The sequence below is a fragment of the Camelus dromedarius genome, chromosome 4 (assembly GCF_036321535.1).
Source record: "Camelus dromedarius isolate mCamDro1 chromosome 4, mCamDro1.pat, whole genome shotgun sequence".
In the NCBI taxonomy this organism is placed as follows: domain Eukaryota; kingdom Metazoa; phylum Chordata; class Mammalia; order Artiodactyla; family Camelidae; genus Camelus; species Camelus dromedarius.
Window position 1 is genome coordinate 19,539,950 of NC_087439.1, and position 15,087 is coordinate 19,555,036.

General features: G+C 41.4%; 1 protein-coding gene across 1 annotated transcript in view; it reads left to right on the forward strand.

Moving 5' to 3' along the window:
* Positions 1–15,087, forward strand: part of THSD7B (thrombospondin type 1 domain containing 7B) — a 764,170-nt gene that overhangs the window by 271,054 nt on the left and 478,029 nt on the right. Inside the window, exon 4 of the mRNA XM_064484730.1 lies at positions 2,567–2,815. Coding sequence (XP_064340800.1) covers positions 2,567–2,815 — 249 coding nt within the window. The remainder of the gene's footprint in view (positions 1–2,566; positions 2,816–15,087) is intronic.

The following is a 15,087-nucleotide window of genomic DNA, read 5'->3' on the forward strand; positions in this document are numbered from 1 at the left end:
TTCCACAGACAGACTCCCATACTTGCACAGTGTGGGATCTTCTTTATGAAAGGAAGAAGGAAATCCATCTTGGAAATGAAAACTCTTTTTCTAATAAATACACAAATTAAAAAAAAAACTTTATTAAATTTCTCTTAGTTTGCTAGGGCTGCCTTCACAAAGCACCGCAGACTGTGTAGCTTACACAACAGACATCCACTTTGTCACAATTCTGGAGGCTGATCAGGTGTTGGTAGGGTTGGTTTCTTCTAAGGGCGCTCTCCTTGGCTTGGTTGACTTCTCTCCAGGTCTTCACATCGCTTTCCCTTTTCATGTGTCAGTGTCCCCATCCCTTCTTATAAGCTCATCACTGTTCTTAGTGGATTAGGACCCACCTAGAGACCACATTTTAACTTAATTATGTCCTTGAAGACTCTATCAGCAAGTACAGATACATTCTGAGATACTGGGGGTTAGTACTTACACATATGAATTTGGGGAGGGGGGACACAAGCACTCTGCCAAAAATAATTTCTGAAAAGTCAGAACCTAGAAACTTCTTGTTGATCAGCAGCTCTTTGTTGTGTCACGAGCCAGAAAGAGCTGGTCCTCCCCTCCCTTCCTCCATATTGTGCAGTGATCACACATTCTGACTTAGGTGGGGCTTTTTCAGGAGAGGTTCTTCCTATTTTGTCTCAACCCCAAGCCCCCCAAATATCTAATTAGAGTGAGTAATGGTAATGATTTTTTTTTTTTGAAGGGGATAATATGATCTGGATAGACTTTTTAAAAATCTCAGACCAAAGGTTTATCTTATATCACATTACTGTGACTCTTGAAAGCCATACTCTCTGTGGCTTCAGTCTCACTATAATTTACTCATCAGTGTGGTCAAATATGAACATATTTTATTCTCCCCCACATGCTTTCGTCTATAATCTATTTCTGTTGGTGGCTCCCTTAATCTGCATATTTTCCCAAGTCAGAAATTTGGGAACACTTTAATACTTCTCACTTTTTAAATGCATAGAAAGGAGCCATTGCTAAATCCTATCTATAGCCCATTATTCCACTGGGTTTCATGGGCCCAGCTTTGAAAGTCAGTTTCTGAACACTGACCCTTTCTTTCATTTACAGTCTTGTCGAAATTATCCTCTTATTCCCCAAAGTAATGGGTGCCTTTGACTGAATAAGGGAAAGACCAAAAATAATAAAGTGAAAAGAAAAGAATGCCAATGAATAAACTGTCATCTTTCTGTGTAAGTCTGACTTTACTCCACTTAAAAGTATTTAATGCTCGACTAAATCCAAATTCCTTAGTCTATGACAGGAAGCCTTTCCAGACATACCTTTTGAAGAACTGCATACCTAATATTTACTCACTTTCCTCTTTGAATTTTATTTTATAAATGAGCACATTTACGACACGACAAACTGGCTTTTACTTTCCCCCGTTGGTGTTCTTGCGAATGTTTGACCACCAGTTCTGGGGGTAGGGTGGAGGGGCTTGATTTGTATAATTTGCCTATTTCTATTATGTAAGTACTCCTACCATGGCCAATTTTAAGCTACTTAAATCAACTGGCTTGCAAAATTCCTGAGAATATAACAGTTGCTTCTTGTGAAACAATATATGCAGCTCCAGCATGCCACTGGTTCCCATGCCCACCGAATTTGTATGAAGGCTTTAAATCTGCTACTTCCTTAACTTACAATACTTCTCTTTCTGTGCCTGAGAAGCTCCTATTAATCTTTTAAAATGCAGCTCATATCGCCCTTCTCTCTTAGAAATCCCCTCATGCTCACCCCTACCCACAGACTCCCCAGGTGGTCCATCTCTGCCTCATCACTTTTTCTCCTCATCCTTACAAATGCTTTTATGTTTAGGCTGTCACATGATCTGATCCTTTTATTTATTTATCTGTTTTCCAGTTACATTGTGAGTATTTGAAAGCACTTGAATTTTGAAGATGTGGAAATTGATGCTCCGAGCCTAATAGTGTGGGGATACATAATACCGCCTTTGTTTATTTTTTAATAGCCCAGTGTTTAAAAGAGTGGATAGATTATATGCTGGAGCTTGCATTTACCTTTGGTTGACCTTAGACGAATGATTTAATCTTCCTGACCTTAAGTCTTCTCGTCTGTAAATGGACATAATAATATGTAAACTCATCAGATTGTTGTAAGAAAGTGTCTGCAAAGTACAGCACAGGTGTCACACCGAGCAACCAGTGAGTAAATGGTAACTATAGGCTGGATCCTAGGTGAAAACACAGAAGAAGAACCACCCCCATTATTTCTGATGATGCTCTGGACAAGGTACCAGATGGACTCGCCTTACGTATGTGTCTTGCGAGAGTGAAGTAACTTCACAGTTTAAAGTGAAATAGAGCATTCATCCTTAAAATGTATGTCCTCCAATATTTCATCATGATGCCTCTAACATTTTCAAAAAGTCCTTCTACTTGAAAGCTTACGCTAGATCTCAGATTTTTTTTCCCTTTTTTTCCAGAATAGGCACTTCATAATGTTGGTTGAATCCACTTAATCTATGACCTGCTGTTTTCTGCTTCTGTTCTTTCAGCCTTTGCATGCAAGATTCCTTCCCTTTGACTGTCCAGTCCTGCATCTTGCCAAAGGACTGTGAAACCACCGAGTGGTCCTCCTGGGGCCCCTGCTCTAAGACGTGCCGTTCGGGGAGTCTCTCACCAGGATTTAGGAGCAGGAGCCGGACTGTGAAGCACATCGCTATTGGAGGTGGAAAGGATTGCCCTGAACTGCTCGAGAAAGAAGCCTGCATTGTAGAAGGAGAACTCTTGCAGCCATGTCCCAGGTATTGTGTATTCTTTGGCGTGAGTATTCGATGTTCCATATGACCTCATTTTAGGTGGTGCAGGGATGTTAACGGTGACTGTAGCTATGACTCATATTTGTTGAGTCTTTACTCAGTACACAGTTTCAAAGTAAGCAGTACAGCACGGTGGGGTAAGAGCATGGGCTCTGTCGATTCCCTGGCCACCAGTCCTATCTCTGTGCCTTTCTAATTGTGTGAATTTTGGCAGATGACTTACATCTAGTGCCTCAGTTTCCTCCTCTGCTAATGGTACTTCATCCACCGCCTGGCACATCATAAATGCTTAATGGCCATTAGTTATTACCTGACATATCACACCTAGTTTTTCTGACAGCCTAAGAAGCCATTCATAGCATCTTCATTTTGCAAATGAGGACACTGATGCTCAGAGAGAGGAAATACTTTCTGAGGTTACATAGCTAATGAGTGGCAGCAGCTTGATTCTAATGCTGCTCTTTCTGTAAAAGTCACTGCCACCCTGGGGCACTGCTCCTATGCCAGAGTCCCTAGGGAACCAGAGACTGTTGGGGAAAGGATCGACATAAGTTAGTAGCTATATTTTAATATCTTGATATTGGTTATATTCTGCCTGGTTGTATAGCCCTCGGTAAAGGCCTCCATTGTGTTTTCTTCTGGTTGTTGGCTCCTGATGGGCCCAGTCTGATAATAACAGAAATCACTGGGACTGGTTATTCAGAAGTCTTTAGGGATGAATGGGTGCTAATGTGTTCAGTGGTCCTGAACTATGTCTTAAATCTGTAGCTGTTTTAGATAGACCTTTTCTATAGTTTCTGATAGTGTCTAAGATTTGAGGTCATTTTCTGAGTGAAAAATAAAATGAGGCAAAGAAGTAATCACCTGGGGAGACGTGAAGGGGAAGTGGGTTCACACTCAGCACGTGTTGTTGATGGGCCTGGCTCTTCCTTACACGGGAAATAACGCCTGTGTGGGGCGGGGGGGTAGAGGAGCTAGTTTCTGGTTATAGGTTCTTAGTCACTCACTTCCTTTGCCTCACCTTTGAAATCAGACTCAATTTAACATACTCCTTACATATGAATTGTTCATTCTTTACTAAAATGACCCCTTCAATTTGTATCATTTCTTCCCTGAAAAGTAGAGAAAGGAGATGTAGTTCATGATCCTTCACAGAGTAACCCACCGTCACAGAATTCTCCCAGTCTTTTCACGACACTAATTCTGGGGCAAAGCGTGGGATTGGAACTGAAACCTGAGGGCTCTGTCCCTTTTGAACCTGGATGGACCTTGGGTGAATTGCAGCACCCTCACTTGTTAGCTGTGTGTCCTTGGGCAAGCTCTGCGACTTCTCTAAGACACTTCCCTCTTCAACAAAATGTGTCTAATTAGACTGGCTGTGTCGAAAGTTGAACAGCTGCAGACTAGCACTGTCTGTCCCAGTGCTCAGCACGTAGGAGGCACTGCGAGAGTACTGGTCGACCCTTATTGTTGCTATTTGCAGGTGAGTTCACTTCTTCCAGAAGGAGAATCCCTCCTTTCCTGGGGAGGCATACTGTGGTAACTTAACGGTTATTTCTTTTGGGTGATCTGGAGATTCTTTTTCCCTACAGAAGCCTAATTTAGGAGGGTTCTCAATGTTAGGCTGCTGAGAATAGAATCTGGGTTTAATGATGACCATGGCATTGGTGCTTTTTTCTTTCCTTTCTTTCATGGAATGGCTGATGACCTTTCCTGATATTTTCAATAGTTTTTTGATTTACGGATATCCCTCCACTTTTTTCTACTCTTTTCTTTGTTAATAACTGTTATAAATCTCTTAGAAGTCAGAGTGGTGCCTCCTTGATGATGCTGAGAAAGTTGAGTTGGATCAACTTTTGTTAAATAATGGCTATCTTTTATGGGGTATCTACTGTTGGCCAATCACAATCAGAGATTTTATAAAGATTATTTAGAATAATATAGAGTTTATTATTCCAAATGGGACATTTTTTGAGAGTAAAAGGGATGTAAATTGATATTGTTCAGATTCAGTTTGAAATCCATTTGGCTTCAAAGTCAGTGCCCTTTCCAGTACATCACACTGCTGCTCTCGGTAGTCACAGTGAAGTCACATGCTCAGATGAAGGGATATACACACATATACACATATTCATATGTACCAGTTTTTCCAACAAAAACACGTAGAATGGTGATACTTCCAGAGGTACCCAAGATTAATTTCTGTATTGAGATTCATTTGCTTGAAACTCAACATCTGAAAGCCAGGCCTGACACAGTTCATTGGAGATGGACCTGGACCTCTAGTTCTGCTATTTGGAAAAGTTACTGAGTATGACATTTACTAAAAGCCTTCTCAGAGAGTGAATCTGTAGGAAATAAGAGTCTTAGAAAATTGAATACCAACTCGATACCAACCAGTGTTTCCTAGGGAGAATGATGTGTTAACTAATGATACCACTTGGTTGTGGAAAGGAGAATGCGTAAATAACAGCAACCAAATTAGCATCGGCTGACATTCTTGTTTGTCTGAAATCCGAGCTGTGGCCTCTACCACAGGAAAGCGTAAAGGCGATGTGCTAACTCTTGTTTCTAGTTTGACACTAGTGATTAAAATTCATTGTGAACAAGGGAAATGGAAACAAAAATCTCTTAGGGAACAAAAGTGTCCATTTCTCCTTTTCCAGAATTCATGAGCAGTTCATGTGCATCAAGCAATCTAATTCCCCATCCTTCTCCCCTGCAGGGAAATGTCCTCTCTTAGAATATGGTTTGGCTCTTACCCTTCCACCATCTCTGTGATAGGAGACATGTTCCTTTATTCAGTAAATACACTCTGAGCTCTTGTGATGTGCCAAGCACTACATTAAGTGTTTGGGATACTCCAGGGAACAGATTAGACAACCGCCCCCCAACTCCCATCTTGTGAATTTTAGTGAAGATATACCAAATAAATGTACTAAACTATATACTTTGTGTATGAGATTTGGAAAAAATAAAGCATTAGAGCAGGGTAAAGAGGAGAGGTTTCTGGGATGCTGTGATTAGACAGAATTAAAGATGGTTATTAGAGAAGCCTCATTTGAACAAGCAGGATCTGGGCCAGAGTGGCATGAAGGAAGGGAGGAAATTAGCCTTTCAGGGAAGAAGAGGAAGAGTATTCTAAGAAGAGGCGAGGTAGAGGAATGCTCTAGTTCCTGCGTATTAATACTGCTCAAAACAGGTTTTAGTTGCATAGCTGGGGGGAGAGGGGATGATGCTTTGCACCAGCCAGACTCCAGTGATGAGCATCTTCACTGCAGACACCGTGGGTGTCCATCAGTAAGGCATGATTCTGTGAAAGGAACTGTGACCAAGAGGAGCCCACTCTAGAAGAGCTCCCTGAGAGCAGAACAGCAGTGCCTTGGGACAACTAGCATTAAGTTAACCTGAAAGGAGCCAGAGGCCAGCCTATGTTAAGCTAACCTGGGAAATTTTAGAACTACCTTTGATGCTTGAACAACATGGGTTTGAACTGCACAGGTCCTCTTAGTTGTGGAGTTTTTTCAATAGTGATTATTAACAATAGTACACGATCTGAGGTTGGTTGAATCCATGGCTGCAGAACTGTGGATACAGAGGGCTGACTATCATTTATAGCACATTTGCTGGCTGCACGGAGGATGGTCACCCCCCCAACCCCAAGTTGTTCAAGGGTCAAATGTAGATCGGAGTTAGCATTGTGTAGCCTTAAGCTTGTTTCAAAAGTGTGGTATTTTTCACCAAGATATACATAGACTCCTAGAACCCCTTCCTTCAGCATTATACAGTGTACTTGTAAATTTATGCCCACACCTCAATGTAGCACTAAGAGCTCACATTGTATATTATGGGGTCGGGATGAAAATGAGAGAGATGGGATCAATCTTCTTGTCACTTGCCACGTTTTCTCTTGGTGTGATTATCTCCTATTATTGCACAGCATGACCTTAAGCATTATGTTTTTCTCTGCCTCAAAACATTGAAAGGTATGTGTTTTATAAGGTACCTTGGCACTTGGGAACTTTCTTATGTCCCAGTTAACATTGAAAGTGTTAGATCAGAGTCTCAACTAAGAGAGCTGAAAAGCATTCTAAGACCATAAATGATAAGGTGGCCCTGTCTACTAGTTAGCATATGGAGAGAGGACACAGATAGCTGAGATGTGACCTGATACTGGAACAGCTATGACTTTAGATCCTTTGTGCTTAAGTAGAGAGCTCATTCCAGATGAAGACACTGGAACAGCCAAGAATACTGAAAAATGTCAGCATCTCTTTGGAAACGAAACCGCAGATGATCTACCAGACAATTCCACCATCTTACTAGGAGGCAACAACTGTCATGCAAAAATGGCTCTTCTACCTCTTAAATGATCATTTCAAGTTTAAAATCATATATAGGACAGCACTATTACAAGTGGCAGTGACCAACTTAGAGTAAAACTTTCAAGAAGATCTCAAGGCAGAAGCCGCATCGTTGGCAGTGTTGCATAGTCTGTGCAATATTGCTGCACAGAAAAGCCAATTTCTTAAACATTGATTCAATATTCCGTTCTGGCACTGAATAGATGGGGGCCTCATAATCCATCCCTCCTTATCTCTAGTATGTTATGAATTTATCCTTATTATGGGTGAACTAGAGATTCTTTGTAAAAGGTCTGTGCATGCAGACTCATACTGAGAAATCTGTACAGGTCTCCTGCAGCCCGCTCTGACTTGCTTGTAAAACAACCCCTGTGACCAGCCTGTTTCACTTTAAGGCACTGAACCCAATTTTAGATTTTCTAGATAAAATTGCTTTTCCTTGAGGAAGCTCTGGGGATTAGCTGATGGATCTTTTTAGATGAATGCTGAAGCCAGGAAAGGAGCCAAGAGGAGCGATGGTGGTAAAGTTGGCTTGGTATTGGCTTCCCTTGCCTGTTGCAGTGGAGTGTGTGCTGGAACGGGGTTGGCACGTCATGAAGAGATGTTTGTTCCACACCTGCTTCAGCCTGTCACTGCTGATTGCTGGAGGAGTCAGGAAATTTCACTCTGAATTCACTTATCTTAAGAATCCTGTATAATATGCTCATTAAAAACTAGAGCATCTAGAACCTCATAACCATGTTCTTTAAGGGTGTTGAATAGTGAGTTATGTTCCCACACATCATCCCAAACCTCTGGATATGGATTTTTTTGTTTCTTTATTTTTTTCTCTTCTACCTTATAAAGGAAGGGCAGCACCTATGAAAGACCTGGCTCAGAGTAAAGGCTCCATAGATAATGGACGAATGTTCAAATGTAGGGCCGTTTGAGAACAATATTTTATGCACAGGGGACTGTATTCCACGCCTATACTTAGTCTATGATGGATGTGAGGGATTTAAAGTCATTTCTTATAAAGAGCATCTAAAATAGGCATCATCACGGAGACTAAATTAAGGATATCTACCCAGGGAGGGAATGGACCTTGATGTGACATGGTCCCCAACGGCTGCCTTGCTTTTGCTAAGTGTGTCTGCTTTTCCAGATGAGAAGTTTCTGTCTTCATTGGTTATATAAGAGTAGCTTCAAAAAGAGTGAGAAATGATCTCACAACCTGAATTTGTAAAAGTTTGCCTTCCGGAAAAAAAGCACACACACCACCTACCACGTCTGCTGTATGTTTTTCCCCTGATTGTTTACCACAGCACATCATAGGAGGTCAGTAAATGGTTGTTAAATGAATTAATGGATTCTTTAAGGAACCTTTTTTTTTTTTTAAATTGTGTTAATTAAGCAGCTTTTCTGTAGCACTTGAGGAGCAAAGGAGTCATGACCTGGAACCCTCTGGGAAATCTGTTTCAGGAAAGAAACAGCAGTTTCAAAGAATCTGTGAATTGTTTCGACGGAAGGCGACTGATGCCTTTTTTACGGAGTCCATCTGTTACTGGTGCATGTAGTTTCATGGGTCCCCGCTGGGCCACTTTCAGTTCTCCTGGATGGGAGATTTGTTCCTCTGTTGGTGTAAGAAAGTTAACGTACTGCTGAGTGCTGTGCATGGTGATAGAAGTCTATTAATAATACATATGTGGAGTTTGGCTACCAGAGCCATCTGCTGAAGAGCAAAGAGCTTTGCACTTCAGAGTAGCTTTCCATAATCAATAGTCCCATTCAATTCAATAAAAAATTACTAGAGCGTAAAATGTATAAAGCTTGATCAGTTCCCTTTATTTTGGTCATCTGTTCAGCAAAAAATTTCAAGTTAATTCTTTTCTGAATGCATTTACAACTTTAAAAGGACAACAGACATTATCATAAATTAGTCATGCTGCAGTACACTGATTTTTAATATACGCGCATTTAATTTGAATACCTTGCACTAGGGTTTCGATTCCAAGAGTGTTTGCAGATCTATACGTGCTTAGTCAAAACATGATCATTAACTAGTGCAATTACTCATTCAATCTGTCATCATTAAATCACTTAAGATCCTATTCTGTGTCGCTTTGCTTTAAATCTAAGCCTTTAGAAGAAACAGAAAAGAAACCCACACTTTGTAAGCAATTTTAAGCCTTCTGAAAGTGACAGTGCATGCATTCTAAAGGGCAGAGGTTGCTATAAAACTCTGATGGTCCTGCCATCCTACTGCTATTAGAATCACTTTATGCCACATTAGTAGGATGGAGGTCTTTTAAAAATAGTCACTAAATGTGCCTATTTTTCTAATTTTGGCTTTGCTAATTTAGGATGTCTCTATTCTGTGTTTCAGAACAATGAATCCATTCCTTACTCCTTCTACCCTCCCCCTCTTGCATTTGGAGAACAGTTTGAATACAGGATTCCTTGGGTCCTTGGGTTAGACAACATCACTCGCAGGAAGACAAGCCGGCCACCCAAACAATTGAATTTCAAGGCCTAGAGTAGCTTTTCCTAATCCAGAATTTGTCTCCTCTATCTCTTGATGGAAATATGTATTCCCACCATTAGAAATTTCTTTCTTTGGCTTAATCTTGGTTTCTTCTTTTAAAATTGCAGTATTTTTTTAGAATGGTTAAATATTTACTATTACCTTTTACTGTGTATCATGTGGATACATTTATTGACCATTTCCTAAGAGTAGACATAAATTATGGGGTACATATGAAGAAATTGTGCAGCAAGTTTCAGACATGGCAGGAAGATTCAGGAAACAGATTCTAGAAGGTAAATGAAGAAAACTGAATTTTATAGTTACAATAAATGGCTGCCCTGATGTCTGGGTTCCTGTCCCCTTTCCTGGGCTGTCTGACATAAGAATTCAGTGCCAAGAAATTGTGCTGCTAGTACTTGGGGTAAAAACAATTTGGAATCATTCTTCACTCCTCTCTTTCTCTCCCACCTACATTAAATGTGTTAGAAGTGTTGGTTGAGATTAGTTTCTTGTCTCATCACAGAAAGAATTCAGAGACGAGACACGGAGATTGAGAAAGTAAAGTGGGGATTTATTAAGGGATGGATAGTACACTCTCAAGGGGAGTGTGGGCAGGCCCACGTAAGCTGAGTTTCTTTGGCAAACTAGTTGCATAGGGTGTAAAAATTAATGGGCGGAATATTCACTGGGGAAGGAGAGGTTTGGGGTCATATTCCCTGATTTTCATCCCAGCTCCACCTTTCCGAGGGAAGGAATGAATTTTGTCTTTATTTAGCCTAGATTGGAAGTGTCATGGCAAAAGTGCATGATGGGCACTTCTCATCTGCAAGGCTAATTTTATTGTAATAAGGGCATAATGAGCAAAATGTTACATTTGGACACTGGAGATTCCTGGCTTCTCCCACCTTTCTTGGCCTGTCTCCAGGACACTTATCACCCTTAAATGTGTGATTTCTTATCAGTCCTGAGGTTTCTACTTTTCTCTGCCTAAGGACCCCCGTTGTTCACATGTATGTATACATGTATGGATGTGTGGCTTCCTGCCTTTTGGCCAGTGCCCCTCTTTCTCTGTTCATTTCTAGCTATCTGCCTGCTCAAGCAGAAGGTCCTCCCCACCTTCACAGTATATCCAGAATCTCATCACTTCTCATCACATTCACTGTGACTGCCTCAGTTGAAGCCACCATCATCTTTCCTGGACTGTCAAAGGCTTCCAGATTCTTCTCTCTTAATCCACTTCCCCATAGTCTATTCTTCACCCAGGGGCCAGGGGGATTCTTTAAAAATTTCAATCGCATCATGATATTACTGCTCTCCTCAAAACTTTGCAATAATTTCCTGGCATATTTGGAATGACACTCACAGTCCTTCCCCAGCCTACAAGGCTCTCTGTAGCCTGGCCTCTGACAGCCCCTCACTCCATCTGCCTCCTGACGTGACCCGTGTGCCCAACCACACTGGCTTCTGTGCTGTCCTGGAAAGTACGAAATACTCTCCTTCTCTGGGGCCTTTGAACATGCTCCTCTCTGCCCAGCGTGCTCCTTGCCTACCTCTTCTTGTTCTCGCTCCTTCATTTTAGTCAGGCTTCTGAAGACTTACCTGGTCATGGTGCTGAAACAGCTCTCCTTGTCCATCTCTCTTTGATGGACACGTTATCTGATCCCAAGTTACGTATTGGTTCATTTCTGTCTGTGCCCTACTAGAAGGTCATTTTCCCAAGGTCAGGGGCTTTGTCCTGCTCACTGCTATGCATTTCTGTTGTCTGAAATTGTGGCTCGCACATAGTTGCAGCTCAAGAGTTACTTCTTGAAAGAAAGGAGGAATAAAGGTATGATTGAATAAGTGATTTGCTTAATATTGGTCCAGCCTGTTTCTTTGCCTACGGATTTCCTTTCTGTCATCAGTCTGTCATCAATATCTTTATATTAGCTGAAATATTCTTGTGCAAGTCATGTCTCCTGTGCATTTAGTATGTGAGTTTTAAGCATTTCCCTTGTCAGAGGTCCGGGGATCCAGAGTGTCTGACAGTGGGGCCTCTCACTAATGGTAGGGCATTGGCGTCATTTTCACCTGGATGGATGATAGCAGGTGTACATCACATTCACAATGACCAGGGAACAACATGGGAATTTGATTTAAGGGCCTTGAAAAGGCATTACTCTTCAAAAAACTGTCGTTGTACTATTTAGTGGAAATTTGAATTTTTACAGTTAGAGATTCCTTTATTTAGCTTTTATTTTGTTTCTCTTTTTAACTTGTAAATATCTCCTGAAAGTGCTAAACTTTGACCCGATGTGACCACAGTGTTTGAATCATAAAATGAGAGACTGTAAGATATTCTCAAACTGTATTTGCGCTTGAGACTGCAAGGAGAATTATTTTGTGAAATATTATGGGTCACTTGTCAGTGACAGTATCATTGTCACCAACCAAGGATTTTTCATTGTTTTTCCTTTTTTATTTTTTTGCTTCAGTTCAGAAAGCATTTCCTGAGACCAAGACCAGCATTAACTTGTCCTCATAATGGCTAGACAGCTGCCCACCCTCTACTGAACTTGCTTTCTGTATCCTCGGACCACCCTTCATGAGTCTGCCATTCGCTGTTTGAGACTACCAGAGTATCATTTCATTAAGAAGATGTGCTTTTGAATCAGATACACCTGACTCTGAACCCTGCTCTTCCGCTTCCTTGATTATGTGACGCTGGAAGAGTGCTTACTCTTTCTGCCAATTCTCCCATCTGTGAGAGAGGAAATGAAGTTTTCCTCATAGGCTTGCCGGGAGGATTGCATGTGAAGTAATGCACCCAGATCTGTTAGTGCGGTGCCTGGCACAGAGTAAGCACATAGAAAGCCTTGTTCATTATTATTATCACTCGGGCATTTGTCACGATGCCCTGGAAGCCCAAGTAAATTAATGCCTTGTCTATCCTGTTCAGCCCGACCATTTGACAAAACAAGTGGATCCTGCGGTCACGGTCATAAGGGGCTATGGGCATGGACTGATTGCTTTCATGGCATAGAAATCTCCTCCACTGCAGCGTTTCCACAGTCGATTTCAAAGTCCTGCTCACCCTTGGGGGCAAGACGCTGGCCTTCGAGACCCCTCCGTTTCCCTCCTAAGCAGAAGGACAAATGAGGCTGTGTTGAGGGGCATCAGAATTGGGAGAGCGAAGGGGGAAAGGCCTGGTCTTCGATTCTGAGTTCGTCATTGAAGATGTCCCCGGCAGTCAGGAAGCCAGGTTGTCCGGAGGCTGGAGGACTCTCCCTGTAACAACTTCTAAAGGGGGTAGCCAGTACTGTTTAGCTGAGCAGGCTCCTTTGATTTCTTATTCTGTCAGATCCTGGAGACACTTTCTCAAGTTGCGGGAGTTCAGGCTGTTTAGTTTTCATGGCTGCTGGGTGATTTGTGACTAAACATAGATAGCTCGTTTGAAAAAAAATAAAAAGGAAAGACCATGAAAAGATCCGCATTTAAAAAAGGAATATAGAAGTCCTGCCCTGGTGTGCTTTTCCCCTGCCGCTTGCTACGCTGCTGTTTTCTCTGAGGTAGTAAACAAACAGCAATAGTGACAAATGTCTTCTGTGTCTTTAGAGAATTTGTAGTTTGCCGGTGAATGGAATTTGGGTGTTTTTGGTTAATGAGATACCAACAGGGTTTTTGTTACTTTATATAAAACCAGAGTCATTAAACTTTCCTTTTCATTTTTCTCCATAATGACTTCCAAAATTCCTCCATTGCTAATTCTTATAGGGTCATGATAAATTAATTGAAAAAGTAATTCATACAGCATGGCCCATTCCTTTCAAACAAATTACACTGCAAACAGATTATTTGGGACTTGCTATGATTCTAAACTCTCTAAGTTTCTTTTATGCTCTTTGCTGCAGTTTGGTTACTGCAAGTTAGACCACAGCATTCCTGGATCTCTAATGCTAGGACTTTTGATGAAATTAATTAAATTCTCATAAAGACAATGTTAGTTTTGTGTGTGTGTGTGTGTGTGTGTTTGTGTGTGTGTTTTCGGTGTCAGCAATGGGTGAAAGGCAGGTGTAAAAAGATCTAAGAAAAAAGAGAACTTAACCTTTATCAAACATTTGTTACATGCCAGGATCCACATTTGGTATTATTATCCCTGTTTTACAGATGGAAAGACAAAAATCAGCCAAAGTCACATGGCTAGTAAGTGGCAAGGCTCAGATTCAAATCAGGTCGGTTTGACTCTAATGCATGATTGTTGTCTACACCACACTGCCCCCTTTCTGCCCCTTTTGCTGAACTTTTTTGCTAATTTTATCATAGGAACCTCAGAGTCAGGGCTGTATCTGACCTCGTTAATAGCCAGAGAGTTCTTTTAGGAGATCTTTGGAGCAAGAGATTTGAAATGAAAATGTGGTCACCATCCACCCAACCCACCCCTGCCCGACTGTGCCTTGCCCCAGAATCCAGAGCTTCCTGAGCCCTGGGACTCAGAGACACGGGAGATGACCCTTCTACCTGAGTGACCACGGAGCCAAGGGTGGCAGCTCCATCTGAGGGAGAAGAAAGGGCTTCAGAGCATCACCTCTGGAGAAGGACCATCTCTGGGAAGACCTGGCCTTTTCTCGGTCTCTCATGCCCAAGAATTAGGAACATGTTATTGTCTGTATTTACCTGGCAGGAGCAGGACTTGAATTCTGTACTTCAGACCCTTGTCCAGCCCCCTGACTGATGTTCCCTTGGAAAACCCTGTGAAGATGAAGTAGTGAGGCAGAGGGAGAAGAATCTTGTTACCGCAAACCCCTCAGGATTGTCCAGATCCTTTTTCCACAGTGGGCTTTCCACAAGACAAGTGATCCTCAGCTTTCAAGCTTTCTAGAATGATGGCGCCCATTGTGAGGGGCTTTGCTGACAATTTTACTCTAGTTTCTATAAGGCCTGGGCCCTGGTGACTGATGTTTATTTTTATTGCTGCAGTTTTTTTTTTTTTAATAATCATAGAACTGAAAAAACTTTTTTTCTTTAATCTGAAATGGGACAGCAGATATAAGAATGTTCTTAGATTTAGTTCATTGTTCCAGAAGTTAATGTCTGTTGGTATTTATGTGAATGCTGTAGGGTTATATTAATGCTGTGAGCTTCAGGAATGCTGTAATAAACCACAAAAGGAAATTCTGTCTGCAATAATCCTCCAGCTATGAGTGCAAAGTTGTTATGGTTGTTTTGTTTTCTGTGAGTTGTGTACAAACTTCATTGTGTTTTCTCCTCTTATTTGTATGGAAGTGTGTGTGTGTCTATTAGTGTAGATCTCAACCCATCATAAACCAAGAGGATATATTCCTTCCTATAATAATAGCATGTCTGTATATGTAAAAAAAAAAAAACCCATCAATTAAATATAGTGGCAC